The sequence below is a fragment of the Delphinapterus leucas genome, chromosome 3 (assembly GCF_059928025.1).
Source record: "Delphinapterus leucas isolate spDelLeu-1000000601 "Yukka" chromosome 3, BTC_Dleu_Yukka2, whole genome shotgun sequence".
NCBI lineage: Eukaryota > Metazoa > Chordata > Mammalia > Artiodactyla > Monodontidae > Delphinapterus > Delphinapterus leucas.
In genome coordinates this window covers 27,524,342-27,543,626 of record NC_143131.1, presented here as the reverse complement: position 1 = coordinate 27,543,626, position 19,285 = coordinate 27,524,342, and the positions used below count along the sequence as shown (strand labels likewise).

The following is a 19,285-nucleotide window of genomic DNA, read 5'->3' as shown; positions in this document are numbered from 1 at the left end:
TGTTTTTTTTTTTCAGAAGATGTTGGGGGTAGGAGTTTATTAATTAATTAATTTATTTTTACTGTGTTGGGTCTTCGTTTCTGTGCGAGGGCTTTCTCTAGTTGTGGCAAGCGGGGGCCACTCTTCATCACGGTGCGCGGGCCTCTCACTATCGCGGCCTCTCTTGTTGCGGAGCACAGGCTCCAGACGCGCAGGCTCAGTAGTTGTGGCTCACGGGCCTAGTTGCTCCGTGGTATGTGGGATCCTCCCAGACCAGGGCTCGAACCTGTGTCCCCTGCATTAGCAGGCAGATTCTCAACCACTGTGTCACCAGGAAAGCCCATAAGGGGTTTTGGCTGTTTAACACAGCTGTGTTTCCTAGGCCTGCTACATGATAGGTGCTTGGTAATTATTGAATGAATGAATGCATATTTAGAATTAATGAATGAATGCATTCCTACATATATAGTGGCCCTGTAGCAGCAATGCCATCTAATTCCAGAGCAGCATCTGAGATAGAAAGACACAGATCAAAAAGAAATTTTCTGTAGGCTTCAGTTCTTAGCCCATAGCAACTTCAATTAAAATCTTTTATCTTCCTCCATTTTCTAGTATCCCAGATTCCTTGGCTGCCATGAACTCTTCTATCTAGCACAAATAGGACCCCCTTGTTTATTCCTACCCATCTCCACCATCTTGGTCCCCTTGTTTCTCCATGAAGTGTTTGGTCCTATACCACTGTTCCTAGCATGTCTCATGACCTGGGAAGGGTAGTTATTGTTCTCTACACCTTCAGGGCTCTTGTCCTTCCTTTGGGTGGGACTAGGCAGAGAAAAGGTGGTTGTACATGCTGGTCAAGAACCTAAGCCCAAAGAGAAGGCAGAAGCCTGTGAATCTGAAATTAATGCTCACATTAGATCAATGTCTTTGATTCATCAAGTACCAGATTAATTGATTTTTTCCAAGGTGCTTTCATGATGTTCTTTGTTGTTTTTATCCTCTGTAATTGGTAATATATGCTTCTGTAAGTCTCAGAGTACTTGGTATTTTTTCCATGTACTAACTCCACAATGATTTTCATGATATTAGCACAAGCTCTTTAGCTCTATTGCTCATGGCAGGTGCAGCACATTAGCACCAAAAAATTAGACCATAATGCAACGATAGCTTACTGAAAACATCCATAAATATCTCATAAAAGCTTAGAATTTCCTTAAATCAGTAACATCACTGTCAAAGAGCTTTCATCTGTTACCCTGTAAAGAGTGATAAAATACTTAAAACATAACACGGTTCTGTATATTATAAACTGTGGTTCTTTACATTAGGTGGTTTTAAATTTATTTAGGTAGGCACCTTTTTTATATTCCTACCTTACGTATGGGCCTTTTATCATTTATAATGCCGTTGTTGCCATTTTAGTAAATAAGGTAGTTTATGAGCACCGTTCATCAGTGAAACAAATGGCTTTCCTGTTATTTAGCACCTGGTTAAACAAAGGTTTAATGATGTAAATTCTGTACTACCTTTTTAAAAATGCTCTCTTCTCATTGTCTCGTTTTTCCTTATTGGGTGGATGACTGGCTGTTAATTGAGTAGCCTTATTTTTCCCTCTCTCTCCACCGTCCCCTAAGACGGAGGAAAGGAAGTACTGTCCATGCACCAGATCCTCCTTTACTTATTACGGTGTAGCAAAGCCCTGGTTCCCGAAGAGGAGATTGCCAATATGCTTCAGTGGGAAGAACTTGAGTGGCAGAAATATGCGGAAGAATGCAAAGGCATGATTGTCACCAACCCTGGGACGGTATGTGCTGGTGTTGACAGTCAGAGACTGAATCAGCTTCGTTTCAGGTTTGAGTGTTTTGCAAAAACGATAACAGAACATTTTTAAAGATTTAAGTACTCATTGCTTCTTGTTCTTTGAGTAATTTTTTCCTTTAAATATTTAGTAAATAAGAAAAATATAATGTAGGCATATTTAGTAATTTCATCTGCTTAGTAAATTTATTCTGATTATTATGGAGAATTTTGAAGTGTTTAGATATGTTCAGATCTAATTTTTTGCTGAGTATAAAAGTAATATGTCTTAAAAAAAAAAAAAAAAAAGTAATATGTCTTCACTATAGAAAATTAGGAAAATAGAAAAACGGCCCAATGAAGATAAAAATTACCCATAATTCCATTCTCCAGAGATGATACTATTCACTTTCCTAGTTTCTTTAGAATAGACATATTTCATATTGTTTTGAAACAAAATTGGCATCATACTATTAAATATTAACATTCAGACCTTTTCCTTCTTACCCTCCTCCAGGAACAACCACCACAAAGTTGTTTCTTTTCCTTAGTCTTAAATCTCTTTAGGCGTGTAATAAAAAAAATGCCCCTAAGTTATTTAATTAACCCCCTGTTATTGGGCACCTAGGTTGCTTCCAGATTTTTGCTATAACAAATAATGCTGTGTTGAATTTGTATATATGTGTGTAAACATGTATACATATGTATGTATTTATCTTTGAATGTGTCCATTTAATTCCTTAAGGGAGGCACATTTTGAAGGCTTTTGGTACATGTTATAAATTGCCTTCCAGAGGGTTGTAGAATTTGCACTCTGACAAGGAGTATATGAGATTGCCCATTCCTTCATACGGTTATACTAGTTTAACAAAAAACTTTGTCAATTTGGTAGGAAAAAAATTGATACTATTTAGTTCAGTTTTCTGTTTATTTTGGTTTCTAGCAAAAATTGATATTTTAAATGTTTATTGACCTTTAAAGTTTTTTTTCTGATAATGGCTTATCGGTATCCTTTGTCTAACTTTCTTTTGTGGTATTTGTCCTTTCTTATTGATTCTTTGCCATAACTGTTACAAATATTTCCCATTTTATTCATTTTGTTTTATAAATTTTTGGCTTTAAAATTTGCTTCTAATGTTTATTTTGAGGTAAAAATATAAAAATCAAAGCAGAGAATTAATAGATAAGTAGTTTTCTCTTATAAAGAATATGCTGTTTTATATATTTATTAAAAAATTGTTTTGTCTAAAATGTTATTTCATAAAATAGGCATCTTATCAGGGTACAGTTTTCCAAAAGTGGAGAATTAAAATACTTCTATGTAAAGAAACAGAGTAGTCTATTTAAACAAAGCTGTTGTTTTTAAAAGGCTGCCAAATTGCTTAATAGCCTTGATTCATAAAAATAAAAACTCTGGATCAATTTGTTGTAGCATGACAGTAACATCTGCACAAGCAAAATGTTGCTATTTGCAAATCAAATATTCCAACTAATACTGATTATTTTAAATCTAGAAAGTGAAAGTTTAATAAAAACATATTTAAACATTAAACTTGTTTAAAACTAAAAAAGTTATACAATTTTTACTGTTATATTGTTTAGCCACACAAATAATTATTAAAGTAACTTTAAAAGAAGTATACAAGTCATAGTACTATGCAGGTGTGACTCTGGACTTAATTTTTCTTTAAACAGTTGCACAAATTTACATTTCTTCTGTCAGTTTTATAGTTGGGTCAGAGAATGGGTGGGTGTGATGGTGGTGGGAGACATGCCTTTTCACCTTGGTAGGTCTGCTTGAAGAATCCCATGATTTACTGTGGGAACACTTTCATCCTGGGGCTTTCTTCCACAGCCTGGTTAAAATTCCCTAAGATCCTAGGATCAGTTGGAGAGCTTTTGAAAATATAAGAATGCCCTGATGCACCCCACCCCATATGCTCCATGTAATAGGGTTCAAAGATCTGAAGTTTAAAAAAATAATCCCCAGTTGCTTCTGGTTCACTCCTTGCTTGTTTTTGAGACAATGGCATAGAGGATGTTTACTCCATTACCATGATCATCATTCAACTCAGTTGTTGAGGGACTACTACGTGAGCCAGGTGCTAGTGAAGTATATACATTATATATGTTGCTTGTCCAGCTGCAAACTCACAGCATATCCATATGAAAGGAGTTTGTGATGAACTATTGAATCAATGGACCAATCTGAAAAAGCCGGTCAGGAAAGCTTGTAGTTTTTGGTGAGATCACTGGGCCGGGCTGCCAGGCATTCTTCATAAACATTCTACTGTGGTATTTAAGGAATCAAGAAATTGTATAAATTATTGGCACAATTGAATGTACATACTTGAGATGGTATATGACCAGTTTTAAAGATAATAAGGAAACCACAGGTTAGTCAGGGTGAAAGGTTTATGTTGGAAAGTAATTGGAAATAAATTAAGAAAGCTAAGTTTGGGTGCCAAGCTTAGGGACATGTTGAAGTTAATTTTTTTTTTCTTCTTTTAGTATTTAGTCTTAGTGTAAAGGAGAAAAATATTATGAAAACTCAGTATAATAAAACATCCTTTCATTATATCCTTTTGAGAATAGGGCAGAATAGACATGGCACCACATTTCATCCTCTGCAGTACTTGCTTTGGAAGATTGCCCAGTGGTAAGGATATAGGGGAATTTATTAAAATTGCCAAACCATTATGGTCACATTAAGTACTTTATTGCTGCAGAACTTAGAAGAATTAATCTCCCTCCCTAGGTACTTTGCCTCTGCTGGGGAATACTTTGGTCATTGGCGAGAATGTTTTTTATTCTTCTACAAAAATGGTGTGATAGATACTGTAGGGTGTGGCCAAAGTCTAGAACTTATTTCATCCCCTCCCCCTATAAATTAGAGATACTATAGATATTTTAAATCACTATTTCCTCTGTTGATACCATAGCATGGTATTTAAAATCATGAAAACATGAATACTTCACTAGCGTTTTTCCGTGGGGCAATCCCTCTTTTAAAAATGAATTCTGCTGCTTTGATGCATAAAATATTGGAAACAATTCTTAGACCCAAATAACATGTTGCTACTGTTGATGGGCATTTAAATAATTTTATCTTAGGTTTTCTGTGACCAAAATCTTCTCCAATTATTAATTTTGAGAGCAGAGGTCAACTTTTCAAGATGCTAGTAAAATTTTGACTGTTAAATGACATTGAAATATTCTTTAAAAACTGAAGCCTAAGTTGTTTTTTCACTAATCTAGATGAATTTACACAAATCTTTTTACTTTGTCACCAACTTGTATTTGTCAGATGGCTGACTAGGACTACAGTTGTGGGTAGGGTAACCAACTTGTCCCAGTTGCTGGGGGCTTTTCCAGTTTTAACATTGAAACCCCTGTGTCCTGGACAAACAAGTCATAGTTGTTGGGCATAGCTGTTCAACAGAATGAAGCTTATTGGCCTCCATGGGGATCAACTCTATAGCCTTGGCTCTAAAGCAACTGAGCCAAAGACCCCACAATCTCTTAGTGAGAATTTAGTTTCTAATTAGGGACTGCCCTGAGCATTGAGTATAAGCAAGGAGGTTGCTAAAGCATACTCTCTGTGATTTTACCATCTTTTCACAAACTTAAGCTTTCAAGATGAAAGATATTTTACAAATGGATCCTCATACTTAAGTAACTTAAGAAGGAACCAGCTGTTCACTTCTTTTTTTATTAGACTTGGGGAAAAAAAAAAGACTTATGAAGCTCTCTATTAAAATTTAAGAATGGCCTACATGGACATAATAAGAGAAGCTTAACTATTTCGTCTTTGTACCACCATACCTTTTAATTTAAAGGTATAGAATTAAAGGAATACACAAGGTACACAGAGAACTAATGGGGGAAAAATTATATAGAGGCATCTGTCTGTGCCTTCTGAGTAGAAATAAGCTATTCATTTGAAATGTGAAATTAAAGCAGAATAAGTCAGCATATCTCTTTCTGGTCATGTGGAATACTTCCTCTGTGTCTTTGGAGAGGTTAAGGAAAAGTTACATCTGCCTAAGTGTCCTTTCAAAAGTTTAATTTTTAAAGGTTTCTATGTGGATGGCAAACAAGGACAAAATCATTGTTCATTATGCCAAATGGCACAAACTCATTTATAGGGATGACATTATAGTTTTTATGTAGTTTAGCTGCTATGATTAAAGGGTTTTTAAATGACATTTTCCTTTTGGGGATGAGGCTTTCCTAGGGAAAAATCCGATTACTTTCTTCCCTACTTAGATTAAAGACAATACTTAAAGAATTCTTAAGGGAATAAATGGCTTTGATTTTTCTCTCTAGAAACCAAGCTCTGTCCGCATCGATCAACTGGATCGTGAACAGTTCAACCCCGATGTGATTACTTTTCCTATTATTGTCCACTTTGGGATACGCCCTGCACAGTTGAGTTATGCTGGAGACCCACAGTAAGATATTTTTCAGTGTTTGTCTTAGCCAATTTCACCTTCTACTAACAGCTGAATTAGCGAGGAATCCCCTTTAGTGGATTTTTTCTTTTTAAAAATTAAGACCTGAAATGAGCCATGTTTCCAAATTTAGGTTACCAAATGAAGCAGGTTTTGGTAGCTCCTGAAGAATTATTTTCTCTACATGTTTGACTGCAGGAAATTACTATTCAATAGATTATCCTTGGCAGTCTTGGTCATATGAGTCCTGTATGTTTTTAACCTTTAAGGAACTTTTCCTTTATCCATCATTATAGTACTTACTGTTATGATTCTTTTTTATTTTTTTCAGTGCCCTCTAGAGGAAAGTAGCGCCATGTTGGTTCTTAGCACTGCCACATTTATGCAGAGTTCTGTTTTTTGGGTACATCTTAGTAAGAGCCCAACATCCCATGCAAAGTCAAGGGTTGTATTGGAAGGAGAAGCCATGACTTCTGACTCTTAGAATTGATGTTACTTTCCAACTGGCATGTTAGTGTTTTGCTGGGAGAAAATGAAGATGTGTGGGAATGGAAATAGTACCATTATATTCTTCAGGAGTGTTTGGATTCTCTACCTTGTTAAACAAACAAACCGTCTCCTGATTTAATTTTGTTAAAGGATTCATAATGGGAGAAAAGGGCATGGGAGATTTTCAATTCATAAATCCAATTCTGGCTGATATATTAGAAGAGGCTAAAGGGTTTTGTTCTTTTTTTCCCCCCTTTGGATAAAAGTATGAAGCAGTGAACCAGGCACTGTGTAAGTACGTCTTTCTTTCCTCCATTCTCTAAAAAAATGTTATCAAAAAGGAGACCCCCAGCTAAGGCCAAGAAACGAGCAGTTTCAGTATGACAGAAAATCTTAGGAAAGTCCTTTCTTTTCAGAAAAGTGTTAGTAGAATGTGATTAGGCTCTTGTGGACTCTCAGATGGCAGGAGTGTAAACTGATATAAGACTTCATATTCTCTTCATTTCCAGGATGCTTTAACTGTGATCCAGGTTATAACATATTTGGCTACAAATATGCTTATTTTTGTCATGGCATATACAAATTGATATACACCATTTGTCTTTTTTCCCTTCCCAGTGGAAAAATGGGTGTATGTAGCTATATAGCTTGGGTATTGTCCCAAAAGGGATTCTCTTTTCTAATACTCTCCAACTTTTACTTTCAGTGAAGGCATTTTGGACACAGTATCTTTATTAAGTAAGAGGTCTTTCAACAAACATCAGAAAACACATATTTAAATAAAACGTGTTACTTTCAAAGAGGTAACAATGAGAAACCATACATGTTTCTATTGGTTTTTGTGTGTCTCCCTAGGAATTTTTTCCAGAGAGATTCATCCGTATAGTGACACCTCATTTTCAACCCATGTAGGCAGCAGTCAATAAGTAGGTTGCAGATGCCTCTTGGTCATCCTGCCCCTCAGCGCCCCCAGATCACATCCTTCCTTAGAATGAAGGTCTGCTGCCATTAAAGATATTCACAAGAATGCACTTACGATTGAGCGGGCCTGTTAGAACACCTGGCTTTATTGCACTTTAGATTTGCCTTCTTTTTGTCTGAGGTGTCTGTCTGTCCTTTTCCTTAGGTACCAGAAACTGTGGAAGAGTTATGTAAAACTTCGCCACCTCCTAGCAAATAGCCCTAAAGTCAAACAAACTGACAAGCAGAAGCTGGCACAGAGGGAGGTTGGTATCGGACCCTGTTCTCCTGTGACTAATGGTGATGCATTTCAGGTTTACTTGAGATTGTTTTTACAACAATCTTTAAAACAATTGGTTTAAAGAAACTTTAAAGAAATCACACTTTATTCCCCTCCTCACATTAGTATGCTGATTGATTTTTTTCATCTTTTAGTAGCTAAGGGACCATTTTCTCCCCCTAAAAACGCCAGTTTTTTAAAGAAAGTTGGGAATAAATATAGCTTCTATAGAAGTTAAAGTTTAAAACGTGCTGGATCAGCCTTTTATCGTTAATTAGGCTGCACATAGTACCACTTATTCAAATTTCGTGGTCTGAAAGTTGTAAAAGATTGGCTTCCATATGTCTGTTAGTTTGGTAAGGTGAACTGATTTTCTAAGGTTTTATATCCCAAATTCCATATTTCTTTACTAATTGGTAGTATTATCTGTACTCTAGGATCATTTGTGTTTTAATTTTAAGAATAAATGGATTCAGTATCAACATAAATTTTGTCTTAGTAAGGTTTTATTCTGTTGCCATAGTATAAGAGCAAGGTGGGGGTTTTTTTGTTTGTTTTTTAAAAATATTTATTTATTTTGGCTGTACCAGGTCTTGGTTGCAGCACACAGGATCCTCACTGTGGCATGCAGGATCTTTAGTTGCGGCATGCAGACTCTTAGTTGAGGCATGTATGCGGGATCTAGTTCCCCAACCGGGGATCGAACCCAGGCCCCCTGCATTGGGAGCACAGAGTCTTAGCCACTGGACCACCAGGGAAGTCCCAAGAGCAAGGTTTTGAAGCTGGCAAAAGTGTTTGAATTCTGACCTCATCACTTTCTGTGACTTGAGTCAGTCAGCTTCATTATAAAGGACAGAACCAAGGCCAAGAGAGGCTGACTGAAATGTCCCTCTGTTGGTGCACCCAGGGAAAAAGGTGGTTGTATGGACTTGGAAATACTCCATTTAACTTTCCTCCAGTGGTACTGGCCTGTAGTAGGAACTTAATCAATGGTGGAGCTGGTGGTGGTGGTTCCTGTTGTAATTATGAATTCCTATGAGATTTTTATTGAATAAGCGTACAAGTATAAAATTATTTTTTATCATTAATTATTTGAAGGGCGGCATAAAAGGGAAGAGTCAGTTCCTGTTTATGTCTTGCAGAAGTTTTGGATCACTGTCTTTTTTTAATAAAATGTACCCTTGCTGCAAGGGTTTGCAAATTGGAAGGTAGCTTTGACAATTGCATGGGTTTCTGGTTAATTTACTGATTGTCTTTCTTATATGTAAATGCTTAGCATAAGGCTTGATTTAAATATAATTTTTACGTGATGATTTCAAATTCCAAACAGCACATTTTGTTTCTTTTTCAGTAAAAGGGCATTTTTTGTTTGAACTTGCCAGAGTAGTTGATTTGGCTTAATTTTTTTCTTATCCATTTACCAGGAAAAGCTGGCTTATCCCCAAGGCCTTTATTATTTTTTTTTAATCTAATTTGGCAAGAAGAGGTTTGACTACCTGAATGTAAGGGTGAATGAATCCAGCTAATTTACTAATGCTTGTTGTTTGGCTTAGTATTGCTTTAGAACTTAAAGGTTACTCATCATAATGGGGTCTTTTCCAGGAAGCACTCCAAAAAATACGACAGAAGAATACCATGAGGCGAGAAGTAACAGTGGAGCTGAGTAGCCAAGGATTCTGGAAAACTGGCATCCGTTCTGATGTCTGTCAGGTGATGACACTTCTAAGAACACAATTATACCCAAACATCTCTTCCTCTAAAAGGCCTCTGGCACTGAAGTCTTCCTAATTCTGAGAAGTTTCTGCAGAACATATTACCTGTAGCTAAATGGAACACCAACCATGAATTGTTTTCTATCATTTGGGTTTTGTTTTTGTGTCAGTTTTCATGTCTTGTTTCATTGTGTGTGGGTGTGTGCTTGTGCATGTGCACAGTGCGGGCATGGGAGGCACTGACTTAGTAGTGCTCAATTCTGTCTCTGTACACTGAATGAAGGCAGGTCTGTTCTTCAAATGCGTCTGCCTGTTTGAGCTCGTGTGTAGGTGCCTGTCAAAAGAGATCCTCCAGCAGCTCTACAGGCAGATTCCTGAAGGTCGTGTGTACAAACTTTCCAGACTGATGACTCAGACTTAAATTGCAGAGAGCGGAAGGCATTTATGAACAGAAAAAGTATACATTTCATGTTTGAGCCAAATGATAATATTTTTTCTTTGGGTAAACTTAATAGAGGAACATTTCAGCTATATATATAACTGGCTCACTAATAAGTATTTTTGTTTTCCTTATGGGTGGAATTTTTACCAGACTAGAGGTCCCCAAAACCGAGCATGTTCTTTGACTCTTCACGTGATTCTTTTGTTACGATTGATATTGGTTGCACTCCATGGGAACTACAGTAAAGGAAATGATTACCCAGGCTGGAGTCAGGTAATGCAGTTTGCTATGTTCGAACTTTTGGAATAGTACTTCCAGGCTGCCACTTATCTGTTGTGATGGTAGCATGTATTGTAATAAGTTCAGATACTCTTAGGTATTCATTTCATCATAATGAGTTTTCTTTTAAAAAATCAATGTTGGCATTTAATTATTGTATTGAACAGTGGAATTTAATCGTATCACTGAAGGAATTGCTATGTCATTCATTTACCATGTGAAGCTAAGTGTTTTTGTGCTAGGATGAACTGCTATTGATGCAGTATTGCTAAATAGTTTGAAAATAATCATCTACAGTGGTAGCCAGTACATCCACCGAGTCCTCAGTTATTTTGCCAATTGACCAGTTTTTTTTTTGTACTGTTAAGTATCTTCAGAAGCGACTCTCTTACTTCCATTGATTCTTTCTTAGTGCCACTTGGAGCCGTATCACCCAGTTTTTCTGTTTGCTAGTGTTTCTCCAAAACCAACACAATACCATAATGCCAACATAATGTCTTAAGACATCGTAAGAACAATGAGTGGAATCTTCAACAATCTGCTCAAAATCTGGTCATCGTGGTGATAAGTCAAAGTTGATTGTTTGAGATCATAACATTGAGCAGCATGAAGAACTGGAAAGGACCTGAGAGTTCTTCTAGTTCAGTGGCTTTTAAACTTGTGTTTTTGGTTGACTTTGAAGGTTTTTTTTGTTCGTTTGTTTTAAACAAAACCCTGTGGCGCCCTAGTTTGTAAAAAGATAAAAAAACAACTGATTGATGAGTGGTGGGTATGAAGGGAGTATCCATCCCATTGTACGAGATCTCTCTCCCACCCTGTGGAGCAGTCCTTAAGGCAGTTTTGTTCCGCTGAACACAGTTTTTTTGAAAGCATTGAGCTCTTTGTACCCTTTGTTTTGGTAAAACAAATAGGGGTGCTGAATGATATGTTCCCCTGCCATTTTATGGCCTTCAGCTGTGACACAAATAGCTCCTCAGCTGGATTGGAAGCAGCTTAAGGACTAGGTTATCTTCTCTCTCTGTGTATATTATATTTTACATTCTGTTTTGAGGTTGTTAGGCAAACACACTCCATCAGTTCTTTTGACTAACTGGACCCGATTAAAACTTTGGCAAAGGTGAATACTTCTTTTTTTTTTTTTTTTTTTGCAGTACGCGGGCCTCTCACTGTTGTGGCCTCTTCCGTTGCGGAGCACAGGCTCCGGACGCGCAGGCTCAGCAGCCATGGCTTACAGGCCCAGCGGCTCCGCGGCATGTGAGATCTTCCCGGACCGGGGCACGAACCCGCGTCCCCCGCATCGGCAGGCGGACTCCCAACCACTGCGCCACCAGGGAAGCCCAATACTTCTTGATCTAATAATGGTTCCTCCATCTGGAGGATTCCTGCTCTTCCACAGAAAACTGACATCTGTTTCAAAGCCATGCTTCCATTCTCCTCTCCTATTTTTTTATAAGTAACATTGGCTCTTAACTATATTTAATTTCTTATCCCAGAATAAATGTTTTCTTTTTTGTGTGTGTTCCTTAAATAAGATGGCAGGTAGCATGTAATAGTGTAGTTTAAAACATTCAAAATAAATGCATTTAGTATTTTTCGTAATGAAGAATAAGAATCTGATTGAGAAATAGCAGTTAAATGAAATTATACACTGAATACTCTGAATAACCCTGAAGCCTGTGAAAAAATGGACTCATACTTAATTTTAAGAGAAAGAGGCTGAGCACAGCTCTAAAATTGTTGGGTGGGGGCAGGGAGAGGTTTCCTCTATTTGGTAGTTCATCGGTGTAGAACCTACTTTTTGTTAGTAATAATTGCTAGTGGGTTGCTAGCGAAAGCCTTGTGATGCTGTCAAGCTGCCACTGGCGATAAAACTATTATGATGAATCTAAGGCAGAGCAACCTAAGGACCAGCATCTCACTCTAGAAGTGGAATTTCCCAACCAGAGAAGACAGCAAGGGTTGTTAGGAGATAAGAAAATTCTACCTGATGCCCCAATCAGTGTTAGGAGGAATGGAAACCTACGGGTGGTCCAGTAACCTGTAATTACACGTGAACTAAATGCAGACTTGAACCATGTTTAGAGAGAAACTATTGAAAGATTTTCTCAGTGTTACTGCTTGTTAGAGTGAATTCCGGGTAATATGGAAGAAAAAGCAGAAATCAAAACCAAACTGAGGCTGAGAAATTCAGCATTATGACTCAGAAGAGGAAAAAGGGTATCATGTGGCTACAGTATCTGTGCTTTAAGAATGGGGTTTTGGGGCTTCCCTGGTGGCACAGTGGTTGAGAGTCCGCTTGCCGATGCAGGGGACACGGGTTCGTGCCCCGGTCCGGGAAGATCCCACATGCCGCGGAGCGGCTGGGCCCGTGAGGCATGGCCGCTGAGCCTGCGCGTCCGGAGCCTGTGCTCTGCAACGGGAGAGGCCACAACAGTGAGAGGCCCGCGTACCGCAAAAAAAAACAAAACAGAATGGGGTTTTGCACACCAAAGTTGAATTGGTGTCTTAGAGGAGTAGGTACCTGTGCCCTGTGCTATGCTAAGGAGGTTGTCCATGGAAATCAATAAACTGAATCACAAGAATGAAGGATGAATAAATGTGACACACAGAGCTGTCAAAAAAAAGGAGCAAAGAATCTGCATCAGGACAGTCATATAACCAGTATGAGGCTCGTGCAAAACTGGAGGACACTACAGCTCCTTATTTTTATGAGGAGGCATGGTGCCTGACGAACTACACGTCATGGCTGGTGTTTGTATTGAGTGGACAGAGTTGTATTTGGACTGATTAATAGCTGGCTGTCTTCCTATAGTGACTCTCTAGAATGGGATGGAAGCCTGCCATGTGTTATCAAACTAACTGATGTTCTTGCTCAGTGATTTAGCAGGTGATGACTGAACAGTGAAAAGAAACATCTCTAGGGATTAAGAGATTTTGGACAACACATTGAAGGAAGTATTTTCTAAATTAAAACTTGGGGGAAAAAAGGAAGAACCTCTGAGAGGCATATGGCTTCACAGTTATTGTTAGCAAAATCTTTGGACCATGTGAGAGACTTGATTTTTTTTTCTTTTTTTTTTTACTGGAGAAGTAATGTTTCTTGTGAAGAAAGGGAAGAAGATTTTGCTTAAAAGCTAACTGGCCTGATAGAGAACTATTATTATACTTTTATTTTTAAAAATATCAATATTACAGTAGTATAATATCAATATACAAGATTAGAGAGGAAAGCGTAATGAACTCCATGGACTCATCAGTCAGTTTCAACAGTATCAACAACATTTCTATAATACCAAATGCTAGTCAATGTTCACATTTTCCTAATTGCCTATTAAATTTATTTGCCTGTTTGAAATGGAGTACAAACAAGATCCATACTTTGCGATTAGTTGATGTTTTTTTAAGTCTCTTTAAACTGTGGGTTCTCATTCCATTTCTCCCTTTGCTTTCCTTGCAAATTTTTATTGTGGAAGAAACTGGATCAGGTATTCTGTAGAGTTCCTAAGCTCTGATCAGGGTTTCCTTGATTGCAACTTTATGGGGTCATTTAACACGTGTTTCTGTCCCTTGTATTTCCTACAGATTGGTAGTTAGATCTAATACTGTGCCATCTAATACAGTACCACTGGCCACACATGGCTATTTGAATTTAAATTAATTAAAATGAAATTAAATGAAAAATTCAGTTCTTAGTTGCCCTCACCACATTTCAAGCACTTAATGGATACCTCTGGCCTAGTGTCTGTTGTAACAGCACAGATACAAAATATTTCCATCATCATAGAAACTTCTGTTGGACAGCTGTGATGAGTTTAAAGTTCTTTTTTTTGAAGGACTTTTTCATAGGGAGTAGTGTGGTCTCTTTTTTTTTTTTTAATAAAATTTAAAAATATATTTATTTATTTATTTGGCTGCACTGGGTCTTAGTTGTGGCATGTGGGATCTTTGTTGCGACATGCGGGATCTTTAGTTGCGGCACGTGGGCTCTTAGTTGCGGCATGTGGGATCTAGGTCCCTGACCAGGGATCAAATCCGGGCTCCCTTCATTGGGAGTATGGAGTCTTAACCACTGGACCACTAGAGAAGTCCCTGGTCTCTCTTTTTCGTGTGTGACATTATTAGTTATTGATGGATCATTACCTAGGCCCAGTAATTCATTAGGCGTTGCCAAAGTGATATTCTATCTTTCCTTCTGCATTTATCAGAATACTTTTATAAAGGATATTCCCCTCACCAGCTATTTGATTACGCTGAAGTACAGATCCCATATAGGACAAAACCAAAAAAATTGCTCATTCGATTTATTCCATAATACATACACAAGCAGTAGTCTTAGAATAACAGTATTAATGGCACCACCAACAATATGATTATGGGAAGTAGTTGTTTGTTTGTTTGGGGTCTCTTTGTCTGTGATTATAGCTATATCCCACCAGGCATGCACACTCAGATTACCATGTTTTAAGGTCATTTCTGCTTATACCACAAACTGGATACACAGATTCATTTATTTTATTTTACTTTTGATTTTAAAGGTTCCTTTTAAAAATTACATATTGTCTTATAATTATGTAGTATATTTACCATGATTCCAAACTCAGATTTACAAATGCAATTATGTTTTTCAAAAATCTAATTTCTATCTCTGTTGCTTCCACCTTGTTCTTGCCACTTTCCCTCCCACCCCAAAGGTAACCATCTTTTAGAAATGATTTAATTTTTCCCATTTTAATATAAGCAAATAGACACACACACACACTCTCTTGATATATGTGACCTCCCCTCTGTCAAACTGTTTTGAAGTTTTGTGGTCACTTACGAGGTCTATTTTATTTGCCTTTTTTTTTTTCTTTCCATATCTCTTTGTATTCAGGAAAGATTATAGTTTTGTTCTAATGTTTACCTTTATTGTATAATTAAACTTCTCCCTCCTCTCCCTCTCTTTCTATGTGTGTGTATCCCGCTGTCTGTTAATGAAAATAACTACTATCTGCTACAGCTGGCCCTTGAACAACGTGGGTTTGAACAGCTTAGGTCCTTTTGTCTCAGTGTCCAAAGATTTTTTTTTTTCTTTAAAAACTAACAAGTAGTTTTACTAGAATATGTCTCAGCTCTTTTGGTTAATTTTTTTCAGATATGCTGTGTGCCCTTTCAATATATACTTTCACATTGTCTTTCATCTCAGGAAAGTTTTCTTGAATTACTGATTTCATTATTCTATTGTTTTGATTTCTTTTTTTTTTTATAAGGACTGCTATTATATGCATCTTGTATCTTCTTTGCTTATTTTCCATATCTATCATTTTCTCTTAAATCCTTCATTTTTTCTAAAAGTTTTTCTTTTTTCCATCTTTTATTTCTCAAAGGCAGTATTCATTGGTTAATATGCTGTTGTGTTCCTTCTGTTTAGTCTATATTCTTGAAATCATTATTTCCTTCTATACCTTTTTCCTGAGTTTTGTCACTTCTTTTCAGATCTTCCTTTCCTCCAGTCATCTCATTTCTGAATTAATATAGTATTTATTAATAGTTTTCCTTATAAATGTTATTGTTTTCTTAATTTAGTTTGTTTTGAAATAATAGGTTACAGCTTTCATTGGTTTTATTGGCATGTTTTTCTGGCATTTTATTATCAGAGGCATCTTGTTCTATTCCTTTCATCTATTTTCTTATAAAATCCTTGAGTGTGATTTAATCATGATTCTTTTCCATTGCTCTTTAGGTTAAATCTTGTTAAATAAGTGAAATATTTTCCTGTGCTCTTTTAAAAAAATATTTATTTATTTTTATTTAAAAATTTTTTTTGGCTGCGTTGGGTCTTCATTGCGGCATGAGGGATCTTCGTTGCAGCGTGCGGGCTCTTTGTTGCGGCACATGGGCTTCTCACTCTTTGTGGTGCGCGGGCTTCTCTCTATTTGCAGTGTGCAGATTTTCTCTCTAGTTGTGGCATGGGCTCTGAAGTTTGTGGCACGCAGGCTCTCTAGTTGAGGCACGCGGGCTCAGTAGTTGTGGCATGCGGGCTTAGTTGCCCCATGACATGTGGGATCTTAGTTCCCTGACAGGAATCAAACCTGCATCCCCTGCATTGGAAGGCGGATTCTTTACCACTGGACCACCAGGGAAGTCCCTATTTTCCTGTACTTTTAGGAGGAAATGTAAGCCAGAATAGTTCTCATGGTTCTAGAGCCTCTCCTTCTGTTGTTTTTGCAAAGTGATTTAAAAAATGGGGGGTGGGTGCTCATCATATCTGAGATCTGCTGCGTCTGTTTTGTTCCTCTGCTTTGATCTGGACATTCTCTTTCTTTTGCCTTTTATTGTTTCTCTCCTGCTAAATGTGGCTTTTACTCCTAGCACTTTCTTTACACCATGGGGCTTTACGCTGGAAGGGAACTTGAGTTTTTAATTTTGAGCATTTTTAGGGCCCAGGCTTCTCCCACAGTGTTAGACTGTCCTCTTATACTCGCCCAGTGAATTGGATTCTGCAGAGCCCTCTCCAGTTTGGGCCACAATTCCAGTGAATATAAATTTGGGGGCTCTTCCATTCTTGCTGTCATCAGAAGCCCTGCTGCTCCCCCTGTGTTTTTTCTCTCTCAGATGCTGAGACCACACGCAGGTCTTTGTCCTCACCCACACTTATTTTGGCATTCGTGGGGATACCTTGTCATCTAGTTTTTATGTATTTATTGTTCACAGTTCTATTTTGCTATACTGGTTGCTCATTTTTAGTGGAGAATTTGAATAGATTTAAAAACTGTGCACTGCCATTTTCTTACAGTCTTCCAAAGGAGCTTTTAAAAATGAAAGCAGTTTCTAGGCATGAATGGAGTGGGGAGGAGATGCTTAGTGATTGTGTGTATTTTAACATTTCAAAAATTGATAATTTAAAAAACTGAGCTAGAGCCTCGTAGATAACCTTGAGACTTGTTTGTCAGGGGTACAAGATGGACATGGGTCATATATACCTTTCCATGGTGGTCACAAGAAACATACCTGGGTAGAGAAACTGGCTCTATTTGGAGCAAGTTTAGAGGAAGTGGCGAAGGGGCTCACAGCTGTTTCACATAAGTAAAGGTTTTGTTCTTTTCCAGGGGTAGACCTAAGTTCAAAGGGTAAACCTCCAAAGAGACAGATTTGGACTAATGATAATTTCCTAATAATCAGAGCACTCTAAAGGTAGTGTTGTTTTCTTAACAGGTAATGATTTATCTCTTCCCGGAGGTATTAAAACACCAGTTTGAATTCATACTTCAGAAAGATAGTTACACTGCATAGTCTTCATGACCCATCCTCCTTGTGTGCTTAGCGTCAATACCCTTGAGTCCCCTGCAATTGAAATGCCTGGAAAACTATATTATACCTTGGGAGCAAAAAGAGTGTCTTCATCTTTTTTCTCTTCCACAACTAATATAAGCCTTACCCGTGGAGGTGCTTAATATGTACTTATTGAATTGAACTGGAAAGAAAGACTTTCTGTTGATTAGAGATCCTTTTTGGGAGAACTAATCTTTCTTTATAAGTTAATACAGGAAACTGATTTCTGTAGTTTCAAGCAAATCCATTATCATGTATTTTTAAATAATGCCAGCTTAAAATACTTCAAAGACTAAAATGATATAAAGCACATGTCAGTCATTCTGTGATGGGCTGTGCCCATCCTCCAGGTCTGATGAATAAGAATGACTCCTTCATTCTCTTGAGTTCTAGGGAAACATTATTAAAAAAAAAAAAAGAAAGAAAGAAAGAAAAAGATATGCTTTCCATGAAATCTCCCAATAAGGAATCTATAGCCAAATGAAAAGTGAAATAAAAATAAAAGTTCTATATCCTCAGGTGATTTAACTGTATCGGTGGTTTTATAAAAGTTGTCCTTATAGTGTTAGATTGAGTGTTAAACCTAGAATGGCCTTTCGAGATCATCTGCCTGAGAAATTCTTACCCAGAGGATAGTGATGGGCTTTAGAGATCTGTGAACTCACTAAAATTCCATACAATTTTTGCATGTTTGTGCACATAGGCACTTTTCTGGGGAAAGATTCATTTTCCTTAGATTCTCAGAAGTGTCTGGACACTGACAAAGTTTCAGAATTTGTGAGTCCTAATCCATTCCCTTAGAATTAAAGATAGACAAGGAGGCACAGAAATTCTTATGACTTCCTTAAGGTTACCCTGCTGGGTACTGATGAACCATGGCTATTCCTACTTCAATGAGGGCCAATAGGCCTTGTTCTAAGCAGCTTTTTGTATTTGCTCATTTAATCCTTTTAACTGTCCTTGAAAGTAGCTACACTGATTGTCTTCATTTTACAGGTGAGGAAACAGAAACAGAGAGGTTAGATATTTGCCCTGAGTCCCATGATGAATGAGTGACAGAGCAGGATTTGGACCCAGGCATTCTGGTTCTAGAGACCGTATCTTTAACAGCTGTAGTCCACCACCCCTCACAGAGGATATGCCAGGATGCCATGTAGCCAGTAAACTGTTTCAAGACTTTGTGAGATGGAATTTAGGATGTAAAAATGGTTCTTGTTTGTTGTAAAATAAATGAAGTGTTTTTAATAAGTTCTTATAGAGTTAAACATATTGAAATATGCTTTTTCCTAGCATGCAATGATGCTGCCTGTTTTGACCCATCATATTCGATACCACCAGTGCCTAATGCATCTGGACAAGTTGATAGGATATACTTTCCAAGATCGTTGTCTGTTACAGGTAAGAATTACTCTCCTGTACATTTATATAATAACAAGATAGGAGTAATTCATCTTGCAGGTTACAAATGGAGCACTGAGAGTCTCTTCTGGGAGATGATGAGGATGTTTAGAAACAAAGCTCTCTCCATTACTCTACTCTTATTGCCACTTTCAAACCCTTTTTCTCACTTTTTTTTTTTTCT

General features: G+C 37.4%; 1 protein-coding gene across 18 annotated transcripts in view; it reads left to right on the top strand.

Annotated features, from left to right (window-relative positions):
* The window catches only part of DROSHA (drosha ribonuclease III), a 136,269-nt gene that overhangs the window by 55,182 nt on the left and 61,802 nt on the right, over window positions 1-19,285 (top strand). For 15 of the 18 annotated variants that reach the window (XR_002643324.3, XR_016392607.1, XR_016392606.1 and 12 more), the window contains 6 exons: window positions 1,614-1,783; window positions 6,106-6,230; window positions 7,846-7,945; window positions 9,562-9,669; window positions 10,264-10,386; window positions 18,994-19,101. Coding sequence is in view for 15 of the 18 variants with exons in the window: in XM_089908703.1 (XP_089764829.1) it covers window positions 1,614-1,783; window positions 6,106-6,230; window positions 7,846-7,945; window positions 9,562-9,669; window positions 10,264-10,386; window positions 18,994-19,101 (734 nt within the window). In the remaining 3 variants the exon portion in view is untranslated. The remainder of the gene's footprint in view (window positions 1-1,613; window positions 1,784-6,105; window positions 6,231-7,845; window positions 7,946-9,561; window positions 9,670-10,263; window positions 10,387-18,993; window positions 19,102-19,285) is intronic. The other 3 variants (XM_022564770.2, XM_022564768.3, XM_089908701.1) reach the window with 2 other exon arrangements.